The 22590-nt window shown below is 43.6% G+C and overlaps 1 protein-coding gene across 4 annotated transcripts in view; it reads left to right on the top strand.

Moving 5' to 3' along the window:
• COL18A1 (collagen type XVIII alpha 1 chain) overlaps nt 1-22590 on the top strand; it is a 299672-nt gene that overhangs the window by 260697 nt on the left and 16385 nt on the right. For all 4 annotated transcript variants that reach the window (XM_077448146.1, XM_077448143.1, XM_077448144.1 and 1 more), the window contains 15 exons: nt 630-713; nt 857-880; nt 2871-2933; nt 3487-3552; nt 3813-3857; nt 3953-3997; nt 5150-5221; nt 5321-5365; nt 6291-6333; nt 6448-6519; nt 10164-10198; nt 10696-10785; nt 11677-11836; nt 11956-12029; nt 12717-12845. In XM_077448146.1, coding sequence (XP_077304272.1) covers nt 630-713; nt 857-880; nt 2871-2933; nt 3487-3552; nt 3813-3857; nt 3953-3997; nt 5150-5221; nt 5321-5365; nt 6291-6333; nt 6448-6519; nt 10164-10198; nt 10696-10785; nt 11677-11836; nt 11956-12029; nt 12717-12845 — 1047 coding nt within the window. The remainder of the gene's footprint in view (nt 1-629; nt 714-856; nt 881-2870; nt 2934-3486; nt 3553-3812; nt 3858-3952; nt 3998-5149; nt 5222-5320; nt 5366-6290; nt 6334-6447; nt 6520-10163; nt 10199-10695; nt 10786-11676; nt 11837-11955; nt 12030-12716; nt 12846-22590) is intronic.

Here is a 22590-nt window from a genome sequence, read left to right on the forward strand (position 1 = left end):
GGAACAACACTAAATTTTGAATTTTCTGTTTCTTTCACTTTCAATGCTATTGATAAACAGGAAAAATAGAAAGGATAAATCTCCATAATGGGGGTACAGACGGCGATAAAAATAAACAAGTGTTCAAATCCCTCTCCACTCTATCCAAAACTAAAAAAAAGTTTTGTCTTTAGTTATACTTTAAAGTTTAGCATGCAGGAAATGGGAGAAATACACATAAGAAGCTGTATCACAGTGGTTAAGGATCTATTTTCTACAGCTGGAAGATGCAGAAAATAGACCCTTAACCACTGTGCTCCTGGGTCACAATGAAATAATAAACTGCATTAGGTATATTTGAGACACTGGAAATTCTTTGTTAATAATACCTAAATATTTGAATGGATTTATAGAACACTCCATGGTTACTGGAGATGTTTAAAACAGCAAGTGTTCAGACTGGTTGCAACACAGCAACATTCTAGGGATCCAAGAGCTTTGGACCACAGCTTGATGACTACTACAGCAGAATGAAAGTTAGAGTAACCTTTATAGTGACCCATAGTGCAAATGCAGTAGAATTTAGATTTATCTTTTTCAGATGATTGCAAGGTTTTGATTGCACTAATGTATTACAATGCTTGTTTTAGGGAGAGCCAGGTCGGGATGGAATTGGAATTCCTGGACCTCCCGGACCTCCTGGGCAAATCATTTACAGATCATCTGATGGCTCAGTAAGCAGAATTGTTTGATTCTATTGTGACATATTATTTATATTGTGCATGTATCTTCTTTCCACCTATTTATATTTGTGTTTGTACTATTAATATACTGTATATATTCCTCAAGTGATTTCATGTTATGTCTTCCATTCCAGGATAGCATTGGTGGAATAGGACAGGTGAGGATGTCTAAAATGTAACTTTTGCATGGTACATAGGGAGGACTACATATTACTAAGTCATGTTAAGTGGTTTCATGCCATTTATATAAAAGGGGTGGGCAATGTGTAATGTAAAAACGTAAAGAAAATATTGACTTCATTCATACAAATATATGCTCCATGTTTGTGTGTCCTTTAGAAAATTAGAGGCAACATAAATCATAGCCACATAGATTAATCACCCAAACACTCCAATATGTTTTTAAATAATTGAAATCCTTAAAGCCCAAGTCTGGAAAGCTAAATTGAACCCTAGCAGTGGACCCTCCCTCAACATCATCACATCTAATGCAGGACTATAGGATTTTTTTCTATCCCCTAGACCTAAACAAGCAATTACCCTTGCATCCCCACTGCAAGGGATCATTTTAAAGTTTCCTGGAGTTGGGCTTTATTGATCTCTGTTGGGTGATTAATAATAGCAAAAGCCTTGTACATACGGTACAATTGTTGGCCAACCGAGCGTCAGATTTTTGTCAAAAGGGCGTGTTAGGATCTTGTCTTGCATACTAACGGTACACAATTGTCGTATCATAAAAACAAACGTAACGATGTACTACAAGGAATTTCAGCTCTTGAGCGCCACCCTTTGGACCCCTTCTGCTAATTTTGTGTTTGGTGAGCATTGATTCCAAGCATGTGTTTTGGACTTTTGACTTTTGTGTGACGGATTTGTGTACTGACCATATGAAAATCTGACGTCAAACCGTTGTCCGTCGAAAATTTACTAGCCTGTCATCCAACATTTGTTGGCCACAAATTGGACAATTCTCAAAAGGAGCGTACTAACGGTAAGATTTTAGGACAACAGTCTGTCAACAGACAATCAAAAAAATGGGTAGTGGTGTTGCTAAATAGTATGAGATTACATGCATTAGTCCATCAATAAGTCCTTGAAGTGGATATATGTGGAGGGGGAGAGATGAAGAGAGGAGACCTGTATAGATTACTTTAGCAGTCCAAAACAACCATGACAGCCTTTGAGGGGGGGAGTTGAAAGCAGACTCCAGGCACCTCTAGGTTAGAACTGTAAGCTTTTTAATGAGATACAGGTGCATTATCCACTTACATGAAGGTTAAGGAAGTAAGACACAAGTCCATCCACACTGGTGTGGTGTTCATTGCAGAGCGGCGTGGCGTTCTGAAGAGCTGATTTTTCTGCCTGTGGGGGAGAAATCCTAGCCAGCAGGATCTCTGGGACCACTGCAATGAAATCGAGGCTTGGATCAGCCTGATGGCGAGGACTGAAACGCGGCGCCTAGCGTGATGATGTCATTTGTGGGTTGCACTGGCGTTTCGGAGCATGCGCACTGGTAGATGGGACGCAGGGCATGCTCCTTTGTCAAGCTTTGTCTAGCTAGCCTTATATATGCCTTGGAACTGGCTGAGAGACTTAAGGCTGTTATCAGCCAAAGTCTTACTAGCTTGACAAAGGAGGGCACCCCGAGTCCCATCTATCAGTGCAAATGCTCCAAAACGCCATTGAAACCCACTAGTGGCCCCACGTTACAGCCCTCACCATCGACCTGATCCAAGCCTCAGTTTCATCCCCATGGTCCCAGAGATCCTGCTGGCTAGGATTTCTCCCCACAGGCAGAAAAATCAGCTGTTCAGAACACTGCTCTTCAGTGAACGCCACGCCAATGTGGATGGACCCGTGTCTTACTTCCTTAACCTCCATGTAAGTGGATAATGCACCTGTATCTCATTAAAATGTTTACAGTTCTAACCTAGAGGTGCCTGTGTTTCTCTTCTCATTGTCAATGGACAATCCCCTGCCAGCAATTGTACCGTGTGTACTGTAAATTCTGTTTCTGCAGTTTCAGGAAGGGCATTGCCCCAAGCAAGCCAACTCAGTTTCAGATAGATGTTATACACATCCATTATGCATGTTATACAATATCCATTGAGTATGTCTCTTCTGATTGTGTATTAACTGTGTTTCCAGGGTACTAGAGGAAACAAAGGAGAGACAGGCGAACAGGGTTACCCAGGACTGCCTGGACTGAAGGTAAGCATTTGTTTAAGAATAGGCAAATTTTCGAGCACACATTTGCTGATTAAGAAAAGGCAAAAAAATGACGTCCTAAAACTGAATTCTCCAAATTTGCCCTAGCCCACCACACTACAACACAGTAATCATTGTACTCCCTGTTGCAGACTCAAGATGCACACTTACCTAGTGCTGAATGTTGCAGCCTGGCCAGAGCCCCAGCAATTTTTTCACTCTCAAATCCATCCTTCTTTACTGCTTTTCTGCAAATGTGCAATAATACAATACACAGAATGAGATTGTGGGTGGCCATTATTAAACAGTAATTTCTATTAATGAAATGGTACCCTCAAAAAACTCAAAACACAGTGCATTCAATGGTAATCGTGTAACAAAAAAATGCAGAATACATTTCTCATATCCAGAAGCGGTTGGTGCAACTTATGCAACATTTTTCCAACTACTTTCCAAATAAATATTGTTGTGTTTTTATCATGTTGCAGTCATGGAATAGATGGTATTAGCTGTAAAATAAATCAAATAAAATATTAAACTAATCCTTTTACTCTAGGGAGAGAAAGGAGAGGCAGGAAGGATCCTGGGCCCTGATGGTACACCACTTACAGGAGGAGGGAAGGTAAGATGGAGTTGGATTGTGTAAGCCAGAGAGTTATGCATTATAGAAAAGGAAACATAAGTGAGAGTAGGTAAAGACAGCCTTCAGCAAGTTTGTAACTGTGTGTGATCAAGGCCACAAAACAAAACCCTTATTTAAATATTAATTTTATCCAAGATTGTTTGCCAAATGCAAACTCCAAATATATACTCTGAATATCTGTACAGCAGTACTACAAGTTAGCCCATACTTTGATGTATAAAAGTGTGCTTGTATTCCAGGGTGATATGGGACCAAGAGGCCCTGTTGGACCTATGGGACCAGTGGTAAGTGCATAAATTCTAAACATAGGAAAAAGAGTGGTGGCTAGAAGGAGAAATAGTAGGTTTAAAATGTCTATGATACATTCTTGTGTCACCAGGGACCTTCTGGACAGAAAGGAGAAATTGGATTTCCTGGAAGACCTGTGAGTATAATATGCAATACAGTAATTATACCTTTTAGAACATAGCAATGCCATGAATATGTTTTCCATTTTCATTTCTCTTTTTTTTTTTTCAAAAATTTCTGTCTTTTCTTGTTTGTTTAGCAAAAAATAAAAACACAAATGGTGATTAAATACCACCAAAAGAAAGCTCCACTTGTGTGAAAAAAAATGATAGCGTTTTAATTTGAGTACAGTGTAGAATGACCGTGCAATTGTCTTTCAAAGTGTGACAGCACTGAAAGCTGAAAATTAGTCTGGGCAGGAGGGGGGTTTAAGTGCCCAGTAAGCAAGAGGTTAAATATACGCATAAGGCCAGGTTCACACTCTCTATGGAGCTGGTTCACATATCTCTGATGCAGTTCCGGTGCAAATTTGCACAGGAGCCCTGTGTGTCTTTTGGTCCATTTTCAGGTCTGAACTCAGCCTAAAATTAGGGCTGAAATCAGACCTGAAACAGTGAACCAGGACGTTCAGGAACCCTGCTGGGAGCCGCATCACATTGTGTGAACCCAAGCCTTAGATAGGTATTAAAGTTAGTGTAAGGCTTGATTCACACATATGCATTTTAAGTGCTTTTTGCATTTTGCAGATTTGCACTACAGCCCATTTAACATTGTTTCCTATGGAACAAGTTCTGTAGAGCAAATCTGCAAAATGCAAAAAGCACTAAAAATTCATAGGTGTGAATCTAGCCTTAGACCAACCTCTTTAAGTTCAAAAAGCATTAAAGAAAGCCTCAACATAAATTCAACCCTAAGGCTGGATTCACACCTATGCATTTTTTGTGCTTTTTGGATTTTGCAGATTTGCACTACAGATCATGTTCCATAGGAATCAATGTTAAATGGGCTCTAGTCCAAATTTGCAAAATGCAAAAAGCACTACAACTGCATAGGTGTGAATCCAGCCTTAGTGATAACAATTCTAAATGGATTTTATAAGATAGACTTCTGGAACTTACCACCAGATTAGACCAACAAAGCAGATGGGTTGCCCCATCTCCACCAGAATAATGCCTTTGACCATTACCACTAATTTACTAAGTATCTGTGTTTGCACTTTATGCTTACTTATATGGTGTAAAACAGACAAACCAAAAACAATCCACAATTTATGCTTTTTGTTTTTCAGGGTCGTCCTGGTGTGAATGGACTTAAGGGAGAGAAGGGAGAAAGTGCTGATCCTACTGGTTATGGAATTAGGGTAAGTTTTTCTATATTGATGAGCCAGTTAATGAAGACTGTTTAACATACTTAGACCTGTTTCATTTTTCATAACAAATGTAATTTTTTTTTAATTTAGGGGCCACCAGGTCCTCCCGGTCCTCCTGGTCCTCCAGGGCAAGCAGTAAGTTTTGTTATTATCTTACCCTGCTATATTTTAAGACATCCAGGCTAAAGCCTCATACACACGGTACGATTGTTGGCCAACTGAGCGTCTGATTTTTGTCAAAAGGACCTGTGCCAGGATCTTGTCTTGCATACTAATGGTACACAATTGTGCAACAAACGCGAACCTAGTGACATACTGCGAGGAATTTCAGCTCTTAAGCACCACCCTTTAGGCCCCTTCTGCTAATTTCGTGTTTGGTGAGCATTGATTCCGAGCATGCGTGTTTGTACTTTCCACTTTTGTGTGACGGATTTGTGTACTGACCATACGAAAATCAGACATCAAACCGTTGTCCGCCGAAAATTTACTAGCCTGTCATCCAACATTTGTTGGGCTAAAGTTGGACAACAATTGCCAAAAGGAGCGTATTAACGTTAAGATTTTAGGACAACAGTCTGTAAACAGACAATCCCCTGCCAAAAAATTGTATCCTGTGTACAAGACTTTAGAGGGAGTTTCCAAGAAACATGTAAATTGCCTATCCCAGCATTTTACCTCTGACTTTGCTTGCTGGTATTTATAATGTATGATGCTCTAATGTCAGATCACTGAAATCTGATGGTTCTTACAGGAATATGTAATAGTATATGGTTGCACAACAATGCCATATTTGATAATATTACATGTATTATAAGCATAATACAAAATGAACTATAGGAAGGGAATATGGTTTAGTGTCTTGGTATGAATCTCGTTAAAGTTGATACATCAGGATTTTGAGCCAAGTCTAAGCCTCCTTCAATTATATCTGAAGTTTTAATAAAACTATTAATGCATAGGTTGATTTGTTTGTGACATCTGCAGCACAGACAAGCCTTAAACCAGTTGTTAATTATATATTGTACATGTAAATTAATTTTCATCAAAACCTTTTTTTCAGGCGTATGGTGATCCACGTGTTGCTGGGCCTCAAGGCTATCCAGGTTTGTCACTCTACATATACTGTGCCTGACATTCCTGCATTTTGTTACTACAGGTTAATTCCTACTTATAAAGCTTTAATCTTTATTTAATATAGTTAATTGTTGTTATTATAGGTCAGAAAGGCGAGAGAGGACTTCCAGGAGCAAAAGGTGATCAAGGAGACGTTGGCCCTGCTGGACCACCAGGTAATAACAAACAAGTAGTAACAATTGTGAGAAACACAGGATATACTATTTCAGCCCATAGAAGCTGTAAAAAAACATAACACTGGCATCTTATTTGAGCTGAAGCATTCTTAGTGAAAAGTGACCATAGATGACATTCAGATGATTCCCTTGCTTTAAAGCCCTTGTACACACGGTCGGACATTCCGATAGACAATGTCCGATAGGACCATGTTGTCGGATAATCCGACAGTGTGTGGGCTCCATCGGACTGTTTCCAGTTGTTTTCCAGAAGTTTTCCAGCTGGGCTATAAAATTTTCCGACAGCATGATCCAATCGGACTTTGTACGATCATGTGTAGAGATTTCCAATCGGACAAAGTGCCACGCATGCTCAGATCAAATTCCTAGACCAAAGCTATTGGCTACTAGCCTGAACGTAGTCCCGTCCTAACGAAATAACGTCATCACGTTAAGTACGATCAGATTTTCTGACAACTTTGTCCGACTGTGTGTATGCAACAGTTTCGGACAAAATCCGACGGATTTTGTTGTCGAAATGTCCGACCGTGTGTACAAGGGCTAACAGAGAATTGTGTTTTTTTTTAAACTCAAGCTTATTGTTTTCTAGACTGCTGTTGACCAGTGATTCTCAAAATGTGGTGTACAAGCAAAGATTATGTTTTTCCTAGTCACTTTTCATACTCTTCTGGTGTCATTGGGCAATGCACTAAGTGTACAGAGCAAAACATTCCTGTGCCATTTCCCAATCCCTTTGCCTGGATTGTGATACTAGCGTGAAAAAAGGGGATTGATTTTGATGGTGGAAATGTGTGTAAGAAAAGGAGTGCCGTTGGATGCAAGAGTTGAAAAAAAGCCAAACACTGAATAAAATAAGGTAGTTAAGCAAAGAGGAAAAAGCCAATGTTCATAGTAGACCAAGCTGTGCAAGGCAGACTAAAGCCTGTACACAAGATCAAATTTTCGGACGAACGTTCGTCTGTTTTTTTTTTGCATGCCAATCTCATATCGAAAGTGAAAAGGTTACTCGCAAAACGAATATGAAAATTCTCGTACGACAGAATTCAACTTCAGAAGTGACGTAAGGCCTCATGTACACTGCTGCTGGTAAACGGATGTTTAGGAGCATTTGGGTATTTTTTCAACTGCCCCTGAACTCTCCTCTATGTTATCTTATAAGTACATGTACACAAGTCGTTTCTAGGTAGTTATGTTTTAGAGGCTTTTTTTGGAACCCAAAAAAATGTGTTCAGAAGCTGTGTTTAGAGACATTTCAAACGCCAAACACGGGTTAGGCGCGTTTTCAGCTAGTAGCGATTTTAAAGGGAAACATTTTATTTATTACTTTTGAGCCTGGAAAATGCAAAAAATACACCACAGACTCAATTATCACTGTATGCAAGCTTTAATGTGTTGATCAGTTTTATATGTATTCTTTCGTTTCTGATCATGCGTGGTCTTGTTCTTACGATTTTTTTTCGGACCAAAGCCATACTAACTAAACGAAAATCGGACGTTGCGTTCACGTACGATTAACATTTTATAGTCTGCATATCCAGCTTTTGTTGTACAGAAAATCAGAATCGGCTGTCGAAAGCGCCATACTAACGATCCAAAAATTGGCAGATCGTTCATTGGACAAAATTTAATTTCCGATTTTCCTATCGTGTGTACGGGCCTTTTCGGCTGACAATACACTGAGATCAGCAGAGCAGGAGTAAAACTAGCACAGCAATACAAAACAAGAAACAGTACAGAGTACATAATAAATCAAAGCTGTAGTGAGACGCCAGAAGGAAGTGGCGACGACGCGTCCATTGATGAGTAGCGTGCAGAGAAACATTGCAAAAGAATGTCAAATCTTCTTTTAGGTGATGATTCTTCAGCATGAGAAGATTTTTAAATTCGCTTTACCATGGGGATAAAAAATTTTATTTTAGCTGTATGACTGTAATTTTAAAGTCTCATTGGACTTAGCTGAAAAAAGCTGTGATTGATTACTTCTATGGCAACTGGCCATGGATGACTTGCTGTGAAATATAATGTTACTTTTTTTTGTTGACAAAACATGGCAGCTTAAAGTGGAGTTCCGCCTAAAAAAAAAAAAATTGAAAAGCCAGCAGCTACAAATACTGCAGCTGCTGACTTTTAAAATAAGGAAACGTACCTGTCCAGGGCACCCGCGATGTCCTCATTCGAAGCCAACCCATCCTTTGGCTCCAGGTGAAGGCGCCGGTATTGCTAGTAAGGGAATCAGGAAGTGAAGCCTTGCAGCTTCACAGCCTGGTTCCCTTCTGCGCATGTGCGAGTCGCAGTGCCCTTTCTAAGTGGTCCCTGCTGTCACCTGGGACCTGTGTTTTTCCCAGAAGACAGTGAGGGGGAGGAGCCGGACATGGCGTAGATCGCCACGGATACTGCGGCAATCTTTTACCAGAAGTGGGAACAAATACCTGTATTAGACAGGTATCTGCTCCCTCCAAAAGGTGCCCAATGTGACACCGGGGGGCGGGTGTAATCCAGAAAGCGGGTGGAACTCCGCTTTAAAATCTACCAAACTATTATCCTAGGAGGCAAAATTACAGACTTTGGGGTGGATTTACTAAAACTGGTGCACACAAAATCTGGTGCAGCTCTGCATAGAAACCGAATAACTTCCAGAGCTATATCATATTTTGCACTCTACGGCCTTAGTAAATCAACCCCATTGCATCCAATTTTGCCTTCACAATAGCCCATGTCTAAATATGCACCTTGCTCACCCCGCAAACTGACAGTGTTTGGACCTGTTTTAGAAGGTTGCCTAAACACCACAAATTGCCTTGTGCTTGTACATCTTGTACATGTACTGTATGTAGCTGTGTATAAAAGTGCTGGCCAGCGTTCGTGATATAGGGGGCTTTGAGTGTGTTAGTGTGCTAAAGCGTTTGTGTAGACTGTGAACATGCTATAGTAGTTGTTGAAAACTGGGGACATGCTTCAGGAAGTTGTCATAGACTTGAGACACATGAGACTGATAGATATCACTGCTGTTTTAGGGCAATTGGAAAGCACAGATTAATGTAAATAGGGATTCTGAGGGCTGCACCAAAAGTGTCAAAGAGCCTCCTCATGTTGTGCATTAGGGGTGTAGAGGTTTTCTGATTTGAGATGGCAGCGGTGCAGTTTTTTGAGGAGCATGTGCCTTATAGTGCCTGCAGTACAATGTTACTTGGCTTGCAAAGTTGATAATACAGGCTCCCTTAGAAGTTTTTTCCTGTAACTAGGACTAAAAAACACATTAAAGTAGAACTATAGGCAAATTCCAATCTGTGTCCCATTGGGGAGATTTGCCTTCCTTGGGGTCCCATAGCAAAATAAAAGAAGTGAGAGCAAATCCCTGCAGATTAAGGGAATTCCAGATCTAGCGTCTCCATTGGAAGTTCTCATCTCTATTACTATTCTGGGGACAACCCAAATTTTGTGATTTTCTTTTAATGATAGTGGTGGTAAGCAGGACAAATAAGGAGGGGTAATCTCCCTAACAGGGGCACAGACAGCAATAAAAACTGACAAAAACTACCAAACTGGAAACTGGAATGCCTGTTTTAAGATGTGATGGAAAATAATTTGGATTTTTCTCACCAAAATTATATCTATGTTTTCAGGAACATTCCCATATGATTTCAGTACCTTTGGAAGGGTGAGTATAGTTGTATGTGTTTGGAAACACCCATCTAAGATTATCCATTAATTCAGCTTGGCTGAAGGGTCTTTATTTGGGGTATTAGCTGTGGGCATTTTTGAAATGGTTATTATTTAATTATTATTAATTAATTAATTATCTAATTTGAACTAAAGGGTAGATTTAACTTATTAAAATGGGATACCCTTCTTTAAATGGCCAAGAACTCTATTAGACATTGCATTTTATTATTAAGCTACTAGTGTCAATTTTCTCATAAATTAGATTATTAATATATTTGTGCAAAGTAATGTGTGTTTGTTTTATCCAGTCAGTTGGAATGTCTCTGTTTCCACTTCTATTTTACCCAATTTATTTGAGAACTTTAGTTTACTGCTTTGTTGAGCCTGTAATAAATCATGGTGATATGGCTGAATAGTCATTTTAGAGGCCATATAGCAAATAAATGTGTATTTTGGTCTCTCTAATAAAGTATTTTTGCTTCCTTTACTAAGGGGGAGAAGGGGGAAAAGGGAGAATCTGGCATTGGCGATGGTCGAGGAATTCCAGGACCTCCCGGCAACCCCGGATATCCTGGACTGCCAGTAAGTAAACAGTGTGGACTCTATTATGTGTTAGCTATACTTGTCATATTCCCCTATTTTGGCAGACATTCCCAATTTCTTTGAAACCATGAAAAAAGGAGAGGTCGCCGTCTGGAATACAGTGGCGGCCTGTCCATTATCGGCACCCCGGTGCCGCCCTCTCTCTCCACGCCACCCCCCTATATGATAAAGGATAGATTCGTGCATTGCACGAATCTATCCGTGGCCACCCCCTATTCAGGCATCTGGCCCCTTTCTGGCCTGAATTCCAGCAGCAGGGAGTTTTTTTTGAAGCAGCTGATTCAAAATAAGGTGGGCTTGCGGCGCAGAGCATTGTGCTACGAGCCCACCCAAGTGTTACAACAGCGAATGTTTGCTTTTGTAACACTGATCCTCAATCCAGCCAATCAGAAGCAGGTCTGAGACCCATTTTCTGATTGGCCAAAAAGAGAAGACCTCCAATTGGCCGCTGAGAAGGAGGGAGGAGCTGCCGCCCGTGGAGAGAAAGAGAACTGGAGAGCCACCGCCACAAGCCCGGGAGAAGTGCTGCCTAGAGGGGGTAAGTGCATTAGACCCAGCTGACCGACCAACGGACAGATGGACAGGGGGGGGTGTTACTGTTTGCCGCCCCCCTCCCAAAGAAAATAACCACCGGCTACCACTGCTGGAATATAACTTATAACATTCCAGTTTTAGATTTGAAAGTTTTTGGCAGCATATTAACATCCACATTCATAAAATACATTATCACAGTTTGTTATTTTTTATGTTATGTTATAATTCACATATCTAGCATCATGATTTCACTGTACACCCACTATATATATATATATATATATATATATATATATATATATATATTCATACATTTGTCACACATTCTCTGTATAGGGTGCTAAAGGAGACAGCATTCAAGGTCCTCCCGGCCCACGTGGCCCACCAGGAGCTGCTGGTGTGGGATATGAAGGAAGACAAGGACCACCTGGGCCACCAGGACCTCCAGGTCCTCCTGCACAACAGATATACCCTGGACCTGGACCCAATAGACCAGGTTAGTATTGAACAAGCAAAAAAAAACTTTGGCTGTTTGATTAACAGATGAGGAACTGTAACTTTACAAGCAACACAAATGAGCAAAGTAATGCAAAATATTGTTTTCATTTATTGCAGTTCTAAGCATTCCAGGACCACCAGGACCCCCTGGGCCACCTGGACCCCAAGGAGGATCAGGAGGATATTCTTCGGTGAGAACTAAAAACTGCATCACCATTGATTTCATAAAACAGTTATTTGACCTAAAATGGAAAAGTAATATTTGATATCAGTTATGCAAAAAGTGTTGTAACCTATTGAAACCAAATAGCAATCGGTCAGTAATTTGTTTATGCAAAGATAATGCAAAGATAATTTCTATGTGTGAAATTAAAGCCTGAGATTAGCCAAAAGAAAAAAAAAATAAGCACAAGGGATATAACTTAAAGCCAATAGGATGTGTCCCTTATGCCGATGCCTTTTATTTTAGTTGAAATTCCCTTCCCCACCCCATCCCTGCCACCATAATTTTCCAGTGCAACAGGGGTTAATACAACTAGGGGGCTGTCACAGGTCCTTATCAAGTTAGCCTGACTACATAATCCTCCCGCCCTTCATTCATAAGTCCTATTTCATTAATAGAAGCTGTAGTACATGGAGGAGCTGGATGGAAAGAGCTGCCATAGTCAGGCTTTTTTAATGAGAGCTTCAGACAGCCACTTAATCCCATTAATCAGTGGTAAGGTAACAAGACAGCAATACAGGTTTGAGCCAACATCCGTCGGGAAAAAAACTATGGATTTTGTTGTCGGAATGTGCGACCGTGTGTATGAGGCATTATATGTAGAAATAACGCTATGCTGTTTGTTTTTAAATGCCCTCTTTTCTTGTTCCATTAGGCCACAGTATTGCAGACGTATCAAACAATGATTAATCTGCGGCAGTCCTTGCAGGAAGGGACCATTGTACTAGTGCTGGAACAAGCAGATCTGTATGTACGAGTCAGAGATGGCTTCAGAAAAATTCTTGTGAGTATCAATGTTTTGTGTTTAAATCAAATGTTGAAGTGTTTATTTACCATCCTTTGACCAAATCCTATCTATGTTGAATTCGAGTATCGACATTCTGAAGAAACAGAGACCAATTAGATATAAACTAGTTTTTGAAAAATGTAAATGCTCAAAGGCAGATTCACATAATTGTGATGTATTACCAGACACATATTTGCATGTTAACCACTTCAGCCCACAGAAGATTTTCACCCTTAATGACCAGACCATTTTTTGCGATACTCCACCGCGTCGCTTTAACTGACAACTGCGTAACCGTGTGATGCTGTACCCAAACAAAATTGACGTCCTTTTCCCCCCGCAAATAGAGCTTTCTTTTGTTGGTATTGTTTGGTGGTATTTGCTATAATAAATATGCCCTCAAAAAATAAAAAATAAATGTCTTCTTTATTTTAGGCCATTATGTATTCTTCTACATATATTTTTGGTAAATAAAATCGCAATAAGCGTATAGTGATTGGTTTGCTCAAAGGTTATAGAGTTAAAAAAATAGGGGATATATTTATGCCATTTTTATTTATTTTTATTTTTTTACTAGTAATGGTGGTGATCAGTGATTTGTAGTGGGACCGCGACATTGCAGCAGACAGATCGGACACTTTTGACACTTTTTTGGGACCAGTGACATTTATACAGCGATCAGTACTATAAACATGCACTGATTACTGTGTAAATGACACTGTCAGGGAAGGGTTTAACACTAGTGGTGATCAAGAGGTTAAATGTGTTCCCTGGGAGGTGTTTCTAACAGTGGGGAGGAGGGGACTGACTGGGAGTACAGAGAGATCGTTGTTCCTAATCACTAGGAACAGATGATCACTCTGTACTTCCCTGTCAGAACAGGGATCTGTTTGTTTACATTGACAGATCCCCATCCTGGCTCTCTGTGGAGCGATCTTGGGTGGCCGGTGGACATCAGCTCCCCTACCATGCTGCGAGCGTGCACGTGCCTGCACCGCTGTACCAGTACGACAATTCGCGGGAACGAGCCGACCTCCCACAGTATAATAAAGTCGGCTGGTCGGCAAGCGGTTAATGTGAATTTCGTTAAGGAAACCAATTCATTTTGAATGGGCTGTAAACACACTGTAATGCATTTTTTAATGAACCTGCATCTTCTTTTATTTGAATGCAGTTCCTAATCACTAGGAACAGACGATCACTCTGTACTTCCCAGTCAGAATGGGGATCTGTTTGTTTACATTGACAGATCCCCATTCTGGCTCTCTGTGGAGTGATCGCAGGTGGCTGGCGGACATTGCAGCTGCCTGCCTCGCGCATCAGCTCTCCCGCCATGCAGCAAGCGCATGCCTCCTATAGCTGTTAAAGGGACCACCGTACCGGTATGCTGATTGGTGGGAACGATCTGACCTGCCACCAGGGCTGGACTGGGACAAAAATTTGGCCCTGGACTTCATCCAGACCGGCCCACTTTAATTTTGCAAACACGCAAAACTGTACGCAATTTGGCAAAAGAGCCCCTACTTACATCAGGGTCCCCATATAGCCTTCCCCTTACATCAGGGTCCCCATATAGCCTTCCCCTTACATCAGGGTCCCCAGAGAGCCCCTCTTACATCAGAGTCCCCAGAGATCATCTGCCTTACATCAGGGTCCCTAGAGAGCCAACCCCTTACATCCGGGTCCCCGCAGAGCCTCCCCTTACATCCGGGGCCACAGAGAGCCTCTCTCTTACATCAGGTTCCCCAGAGAGCCTCCGGGTTACATCAGGGTCCCCAGAGAGCCCCTCCTTACATCAGGGTCACCAGAAAGAGGGCAGGTAGTGGGCTGGGACCCTGTGGTTGGGGACTCCTTGACTGACTCTGGGCTATGGTCCCCAGATTCGGGACTATAGCCCCAAAAGTCCCCCCCAGCGATGCCACTGGCTGCCACTGAAACCAGCCCACTGAGCCATCGGCCCACCGGGAAACTCCCTATAGTCCCTATGGCCAGTACATGCCTGCCTGCCACCATATAATGACAGCGGCTGGTTGGCAAGCGGTTAATGTGAATTTTGTTAAGGAAACCAATTCATTTTGAATGGGCTGGCAACACCCTGCAATTCTATTTTTTAATAAACCTGCATATTCTTTTCTTTTAATGCAGTGCCTCACAATAGACAATGTGGTCAAAATGAAGGGCACCACACTAAGTTACAGGCTTTATGGCAACATTCGGTAAAACAGATATATTACTGCATGTTACTACAGCAAACAGATATTAATAGCCACTTTCATGTAAACCTGTCCATAGATATTAACAGTGGTCTGAGGAGGAACCGTGGTTATTGCCTATAGAATCCTTTATTATTCCAGTGCATTATGGGAGAATGAAGGAGAATCTGATTGGCTGGTAGGGCCAACAAAAACAGTTCTCCTTTATGGCAATATGGTATATCAACTGTAAGCAGTGATTTACTCTGAAAGTAATCTGACTAGAAACAAAAATATACATAAAAAGCTAATGCAAGCAAAAATGTACTTTTAAGTAAATAATATATTGTTGTCTTATTTAAAAAACAGCTTTTCAGACTAAATCCATTTGTGTTTGGTGAGCATTGAAATCATACATTATGCTTTTATGTCACTTTGTGCCAGTTTATTTTCCTTTTTTTTAATTTAGAGGCTTTTTTATTTAGAGGTACTGATGTTTCATATTTGTGTTAAATCAATTACACAAGTAAAACATGGATTAAATAAAGGATTCCCATAGCACTATGAGTTAGCTAAATACATCACACGGCAGGAGCTGCCTGCCTGCTGGCTAATTTTGTCTAATATTTAACTTTGGACAGAAGTCTGATTAGGAACAGTCTGTGCTGAAGAATCATTTAGTTCCATTTGCAAATTGCAGTTCAACAGTCTCTGGAGGACATGAAAAATACAAGTTGTCTACCTGCAGGCTAAGAAAACTGAATATTAACCACCATTTCCAGCCAAGCCAATTCAGAAATTTCTACCCTACATGTAAAAATCATTTTTTTTGCTAGCCAATACATCAGAACCCCCAAACATTATATATATATATACAAACATTATATATATATATATATATATATATATATATATATATATATATATATAAAAATTTTTTTTTAGAACAGACCCTGGAGAATAAAATGGCAGTTGTTGCAATTAGTTATGTCACACGGTATTTGTGCAGCAATTTTTAAAACACAATTTTTTTTAGGAAAAAATACACTTTAATGAATTTTAATGCAACAAAAATACAATATATAACCCATTTTTTTGGTAAAATATATAAGATGATGTTACACCTGCTTTCCAGGGAAAAATGGCAGTGTTTACATTTCCCAGGGTCAGAGGTGGCCTGGGACCATCCTTTCTTTAGCCAGTTCTATGGTAATCCTGTGCTGTCCCCTCCCGCTGCCTGTAAAAACAATCCAGCTGCTAAATAGCCACTAGGATGGCTTTTACATTAGAGGGAAGCACCGGCTGAAAACAAAATACAGTAAAACATCGGATTGTGAGTAATGCGGTTAACGAGCATTGCGCAATACGAGCAGTTTTTTTTTAAATTCGGACTTGTCTCACAAGACAAGCAGGATTCAAGCTTCTGGGGTGTGCAGTACCGGATGTGGCCAGAGGGGTGGGGTGGCCGGTGATGCTCGGGGGCACATGGATCATCTCCGAGTGTTTCTAGGAGCTTCCTACCCCCGCACCCCACCTCTGGCCACATGCGGTACTGCATACACTAGCAGTGACACTGGAACAAATTATCTGCATTTCCATTGATTCCTATGGGGAAACATGCTTTGATATACAAGTGCTTTGGATTACAACCATTCTTCTGGAACAATTTATGCTCATAATCCAAGGTAATACTGTACCTGGATAATGCCTGAAGCTGCAGGCATCATCTAGATATCACCACTTCAACCTAAGGACATCATATGATGGCCTACAGGCGGGAAGTAGTTGTTATTGCCAGCCATAATAAAGCCAGGGATTGGTTGTAAATGGAACTCTCTCATATCCCATTTAATGGGGTCTTCCCAGTTTAAACAAAAGATACAAAGGGGTAGATCTACTAAAACTAGAGCACTCAGAATATGGTGCAGCTGCGCATGGTAACCATCAGCTTTCAACTTCAGCTTGTTCAATTAAGCTTTGACAATAAAACCTGGAAGCTGATTGGTTTCTGTGCACAGCTGCGCCAGATTTTACACAATCTAGTTTTAGTAAATCTCCCCCAAAGCCCCCCCCGCTGCTGCATTGTTGCTGAATAGATTGTGTTCACATGATTGGATCCCAACCAAGCTGAGGAAAAGTATCTCGAAGGTTGTTGGAGGACTCACAGGTGCTTGGCTTTCTCAGTGCAGTACAGGAGAGGTCTTGGAAATAGACCAAGCAGATCTGGGCTCCCCTGCATCTTCAGAGGTGCTTTACACAGCCCTGTAACAGCTTATCAGCAGTGTTCAGCCAGAGGTATTCTGCCATTCTATGTACATACAGATTTGGGGTTTCCCACTTTCTTGTTGTAATTGTTAATCGTCTATAATGTGATGTCAAATCATGTTTCTCTTTTGTTCACTGACTGACATTAATCTTGACCATAGGGTTGTCACGCCACCTTCAGGAGAGGGCTAGGCATAACATGTTATACATGTGAAAAAACAGAACTTTACAGTTCCGCCCAGGGGGTGGTCCCTCCGGTAATATCCCCTCAGCCTGCCTCCTGCAGCTCAGTTTTTTTCTGCCTAGTGAAGGAGATGGACCTAGGAACCCTGCGGGACCATTGGTCCTGGGATTTTTTTTGCAGAAGTTTGCCTTTTGCGCAAGAATTTTGGATCCTGTGATCTAATATCAACAGCTGGCAGGGTGACAGGCTGGATACCCTTATCTTTGTAGTCTCCCCAGCCTGGCCATCGAGCGTGTGCAGACCATAGCTACGCACTGGGTTGGCCACGACATGCCACTCAGGTTCCAGGGGCGGCCGGTGAGCGCAACGCTCCGGGGCACACATATGACCAGGCTACTGATGTCTGTGTCACAGTGTGCCGTGGCCAGCAGCCACCCCGTACTCTTCGGGAGTGGGTCTGTGATGGGATGTCCACAGCTTGTCCGGATGGTAAGTACAGCTTTCCCTGCCTCGGCAGGGATGAGCAGCTGGTCATTGCCTGGGAGGTTGATTCGGGGGTCCCTCTCCTCCCTCTCTTCTCTCCCTGTCCCTATCTTCCCTCCCCCTGTGGGGGATGCTGCATGATGGGCTGCTGAGCGGTGTGCCTATAGGCAGAGGTTCCCCGTGGGGCTCTCACCTGGATGGGGGGGCTGCGCTGGGTGGCTGTGTCCCTGGGTGTCTGTGGTCTCCCCGCTGGGTGTCTTGAGGTCTCCATATGCTGATCGCCATAACGCTGTTCTGCCGTCATTTTCCCTGTGTACAGTTGTTTGTCGGCCATGTTTGGTGTGCCTCAGTGGAAAGCATGGTCAAGAGCCATTTTGCTGTAGTTCGGCGGCCATTTTCCCTGTGATTATGTACCTTTATACTGGGTGGCCGGTGGCCATTTTGTTGTAGCACAGCATGGTTTTTATGCTCAGCGCTGGTCCCTGCTGCTCAGAACAGCGAGGTTTCTCACTGGAGACATCTGGGAGCTGACACAGGACGCAGGCAGTTGTAGCTGAATGGCACAGAACTTCGGTCAGGGTGTTGAGTCCTGCGGTGGGGGCCCCTCAGTCTGCAGCAGCTAGGAGGGTGGGACTGTGCACCCGTCTTAAGTCCCCAAGGGTGGCAGACAGGGTGGGTCTACTCCCGAACTCCCTGCAATTGCAACCGACAATTGCAACCGACTCGTCTGCAAACAGTGCAGTCCCTTTGGACACTTTGTCTGCAGTCATTAAAATGTTCGTTGCCAGGGTGGAGGCGGTGTGTGGGCGCAAAGGTGGTAAAAAGCGGCCCCTGCTCCCCCCCCCCTCCGGGGAGAGCTCTGATGCAGACTCGGGCACCACTGAGACTGGCAGCCTCTGCTCTGTTCCTTCAGATGACGATGACCAGGACCGATTGGACAGTGAGGATGAGTCGCCGTCTGGGTCTGTGCAAGAAAAGTGCTAGTTGGAGCACTTATCACAGCTGTGCGTGATACCCTGAAGATTCAGGATACAGCAGGTCCTTCTACTGGAGTCCTTTCGGGTACCATAAGCCAGCCCATACACCTAAGGTGTTTCCGTATCTGACTTATTTCGATAAGTTCATATACAAGCAATGGGGGCAACCGCAGCGGACCGTTTCGGTCCCAAAAAGCATGGCGGTGCGTTACCCCTTTGTGGAGAGCCTTCTTAAATAATGGTCGGCTTCTCCGGTCGTGGACCCCCCAGTATCCAGGTTTAATAAAGTAACCACGATCCCAGTAGAGGGGACTCCTGTGTTTAAGGACCCCACGGGCAGGAAGGCCGAGGCAGTGGCCTGTTCCTTGTTTACGGTTGTGGGGTCAGCAATACGACCAGTACTGGCCACAGCACTTTGGGTCGCAGACACTTACTGAATGGGCAAAACTTTTGCACAAAGAATTGGAGGAGCAGCAGGTTACTCCCGTCTGCATGGAACTAGCAGACCAGTGAGTGCTCGGCCTTAAGTATGTTTGTGACGCGGCTCTGGATGCGCTTCCTCTGCTATCCAGGGCTTCAGTGTCAGCAGTGGTGCTGAGGCGTCTGATTTAGCTGAAATGCTGGTCTGCAGACCAGGCTTCTAAGTAAGCCTTGACGGATCTACCCTTCCTTGGTGAACGGCTTTTTGGAGCCTCGTTTGATGACATTTTTAAGAATGTCACAGGTGGGAAGAGTACCTTGCTCCCACAGGCCAGGAAGACTAAGGAGCCACGCCGTTGGCAAGGGCCCTCATTTCCGTTCAAAAGAGTTTTTTTTCATCCGTCCGGGACTTTGGCTAAACGCTCCCAGTCCGACAGGACGACCTCTGAGGGACAAAAGCGTCCCTGGAACCGCAAGCCTAACAAGACTGCGAGCAAAACTGCTACCGCATGAAGGTTTGCCCCCACCTGTCATACGGGTGGGGGGTCGCCTTCGGGAGTTTGCAGCCCGGTGGGCCTCTCGGCTTGCTGACCAATGGGTCTGAAAACTGATTTCCTCTGGCTACAAGATAGAGTTCCTCTCTTGCCTACCAAACAGATTCTTCCCCACCAGCATACCCTTACTCCCGTCTCACTGGGAGGCCCTATTGGGGGCAGTATGGGACCTGCTAAGCCGCAAGGTGATAGTGCTTGTTCCGAGCCTGGAAAGGTTCCAGGGATTCTACTCCAATCTGTTTGTAGTCCCCAAAAAAGGAAGGGGTACGTCCAATCTTGGACTTAAGAGCCTCAATTGCTTTGTTAAAGTACAGAGGTTCTGAATGGAATCAGTTCGCTCAGTAGTCGCTGCACTCCAGCAAGGGGACTCCCTGGCACTTTTGGACATCCAAGATGCATACTTGCACATACCCATATGCCTCAGGTATCAGAGGGTTCTGCAATTTGCAGTTGGGGAAGCCTACTACCAGTTTGTGGCTCTCCCTTTTGGCTTGGCTTCAGCACCCGAGTCTTTACCAAGGTATTGGCTCCAATTTTGCCATTGTTGCAACAACGCGTGATCGCAATCGTAAGTTACCTGGATGATCTCCTTCTGAGAGCAGCTTCCGCCTCAGAATTAAAGGAGGCTGTTGCGATCACCATGCAAACCCTGCAGGAATTTGGGTGGATGTTGAACCTAAAAAAGTCAGTGCTCATACCGACTCAGCGATTGGAGTACCTAGGCTTACTGCCAAACTCCATGGAAGCGGCAGTTTTTCTCCCTTCAGACAAGCTGCAGACTCTCAGAGCCGTGGTAAAACTATTGATGAACCGCAGGTGGTCGTCGCTGCGCTTCTGCATGCGAGTTCTGGGCCTCATGGTGGCCTCCTTCGAGGCGGTTCCATATGCCCTGTTTACCCCAGAGTCTTGCAGAAGGAGATATTGACAAAATGGGACAAATCTCCGTTATGCCTGGATCGGCAGATTCAGGTGAGCCAGTCAGTCAGGGACTCCCTGCTCTGGTGGCTGAGGTCCCTGACACTTCAGTCCGGAAAGTAGTTCCTACCTCTACATTGGACTGTGATCACAACAGACGCCAGCCTGACCGGCTGGGGTGGAGTACTGGGAGAACAGTCGACCCAGGGCCTCTGGTCGGGGGAGGAATCTAAGTTGCCGATCAATGTGCTTGAACTACGAGCGATCAGGCTATGCCTCTCCACATGGTCGATGAGATTATGAGGGCGTCCGATCAGGATCCAGCCAGACAACGCCACGGTGGTGGCATATGTCAACCATCAAGGAGGAACAAGAAGCTTGGCTGCAGCACAGGAGGTCGCTCACATCCTTCAGTGGACAGAGCGACCTATACTGGCCTTGTCGGCCATTTACATCCCAGTCGTGCTGGTGGCTCCATGGGATCAGTACAGATTGATCTACGCTTTTCCTCTGCTAAAGCTACTACCATGTCTGCTCCACAGAGTGGAGGCCAAGGGGATTCCAGTAATACTGATTGTACCAATTGGCCTTGGTGTCTCTGGCATGCTGACCTAGTATGCCTGGTTGCAGACGCTCCCTGACAACTACCGTTGCGAGAGGACCTTCTGTGTCAAGGTCTGATTCTCCTTCCTGCTTTACCATCACTGGTTTTGACAACATGGCTGTTAAGAGCCAGGTGCTAAGGAACTGGGGCCTGTCAGACTCAGTGATTTCAACTATGTTGAGAGCATGGAAATCTTCCTCTCGGAAGATATACCATCGTACCAGGTAGGCCTCCATCTCCATGCGTGAGAAGAAAAGATGGCGTCCACGCACCTATTCTGTTTTCCAGGATCCTGCTGTTTCTACAGCGAGTAGACCAGAAATGGGTCTTGAGCACCATTGAGGGACAAATATCAGCCTTGGCTGTATTTTTACAACAACCCCGGGCGTCTCACTCTCTAGTGAGCACTTTTATTCAAGGGGTCTAGCATGTAGTCCCTCCAGTGTGTTCACCTTTACCCCTGTGGGATCTGAACCTGGTGCTATCGGCGCTTCAGAAACTGCTGTTGGAGAACATCCGGAAAATTCCTTTGTTCACTGTTTCTCAGAAAGTGGTCATCCTAGTGGCCATTTCTTCGGCCAGGAGGGTTGCGGAACTGGTGGCCTTGTCTAACCTGGTTATCCATAAAGATAAGATGGTGTTGCGTTCGCAACTTTCTTTTCTGCCGAAGGTGGTTTCAGCGTTTCACATCAATGAAGACATTGTGTTACCATGTCTGTGTCCTAAACCGACACATCTTAAAGAGGTGGCCCTTTATTCCCTGGACATGGTCAGGGCCCTAAGGGTGTATTTGTCTGCCACGGCTCCCTTTCGGGAGTCAGACTCTCTGTTCATTTCAGTAGCTGGTCGAAAGAAAGGTATGGCGGTCTTATCGGCCACCATTTCTAGGTGTATCAGACACATTCTGGTACAGGCCTACGCCTTGAAGGGGCAGGTGCCCCCCTTTCCTGTCACAGCCCATTCCGCCAGGGCATTTGGAACCTCTTGGGCTTCCGACATCAGGCGTCAGTCACTCAAGTGTGTGAGGTGGCGACTTGGTCGTCCATTCATACTTTTACCAAATTCTACAAAGTGGATGTAAGCGCATCATCTGATGCCTGCTTTGGCCGCAAAATTTTGCAGGCAGCCGTGTAATGTTGCAATTCTGC

The sequence above is a fragment of the Lithobates pipiens genome, unplaced genomic scaffold (assembly GCF_037356315.1).
Source record: "Lithobates pipiens isolate NorthernLeopardFrog02 unplaced genomic scaffold, aLitPip1_a1.2 Scaffold_22, whole genome shotgun sequence".
Lineage (NCBI taxonomy): Eukaryota > Metazoa > Chordata > Amphibia > Anura > Ranidae > Lithobates > Lithobates pipiens.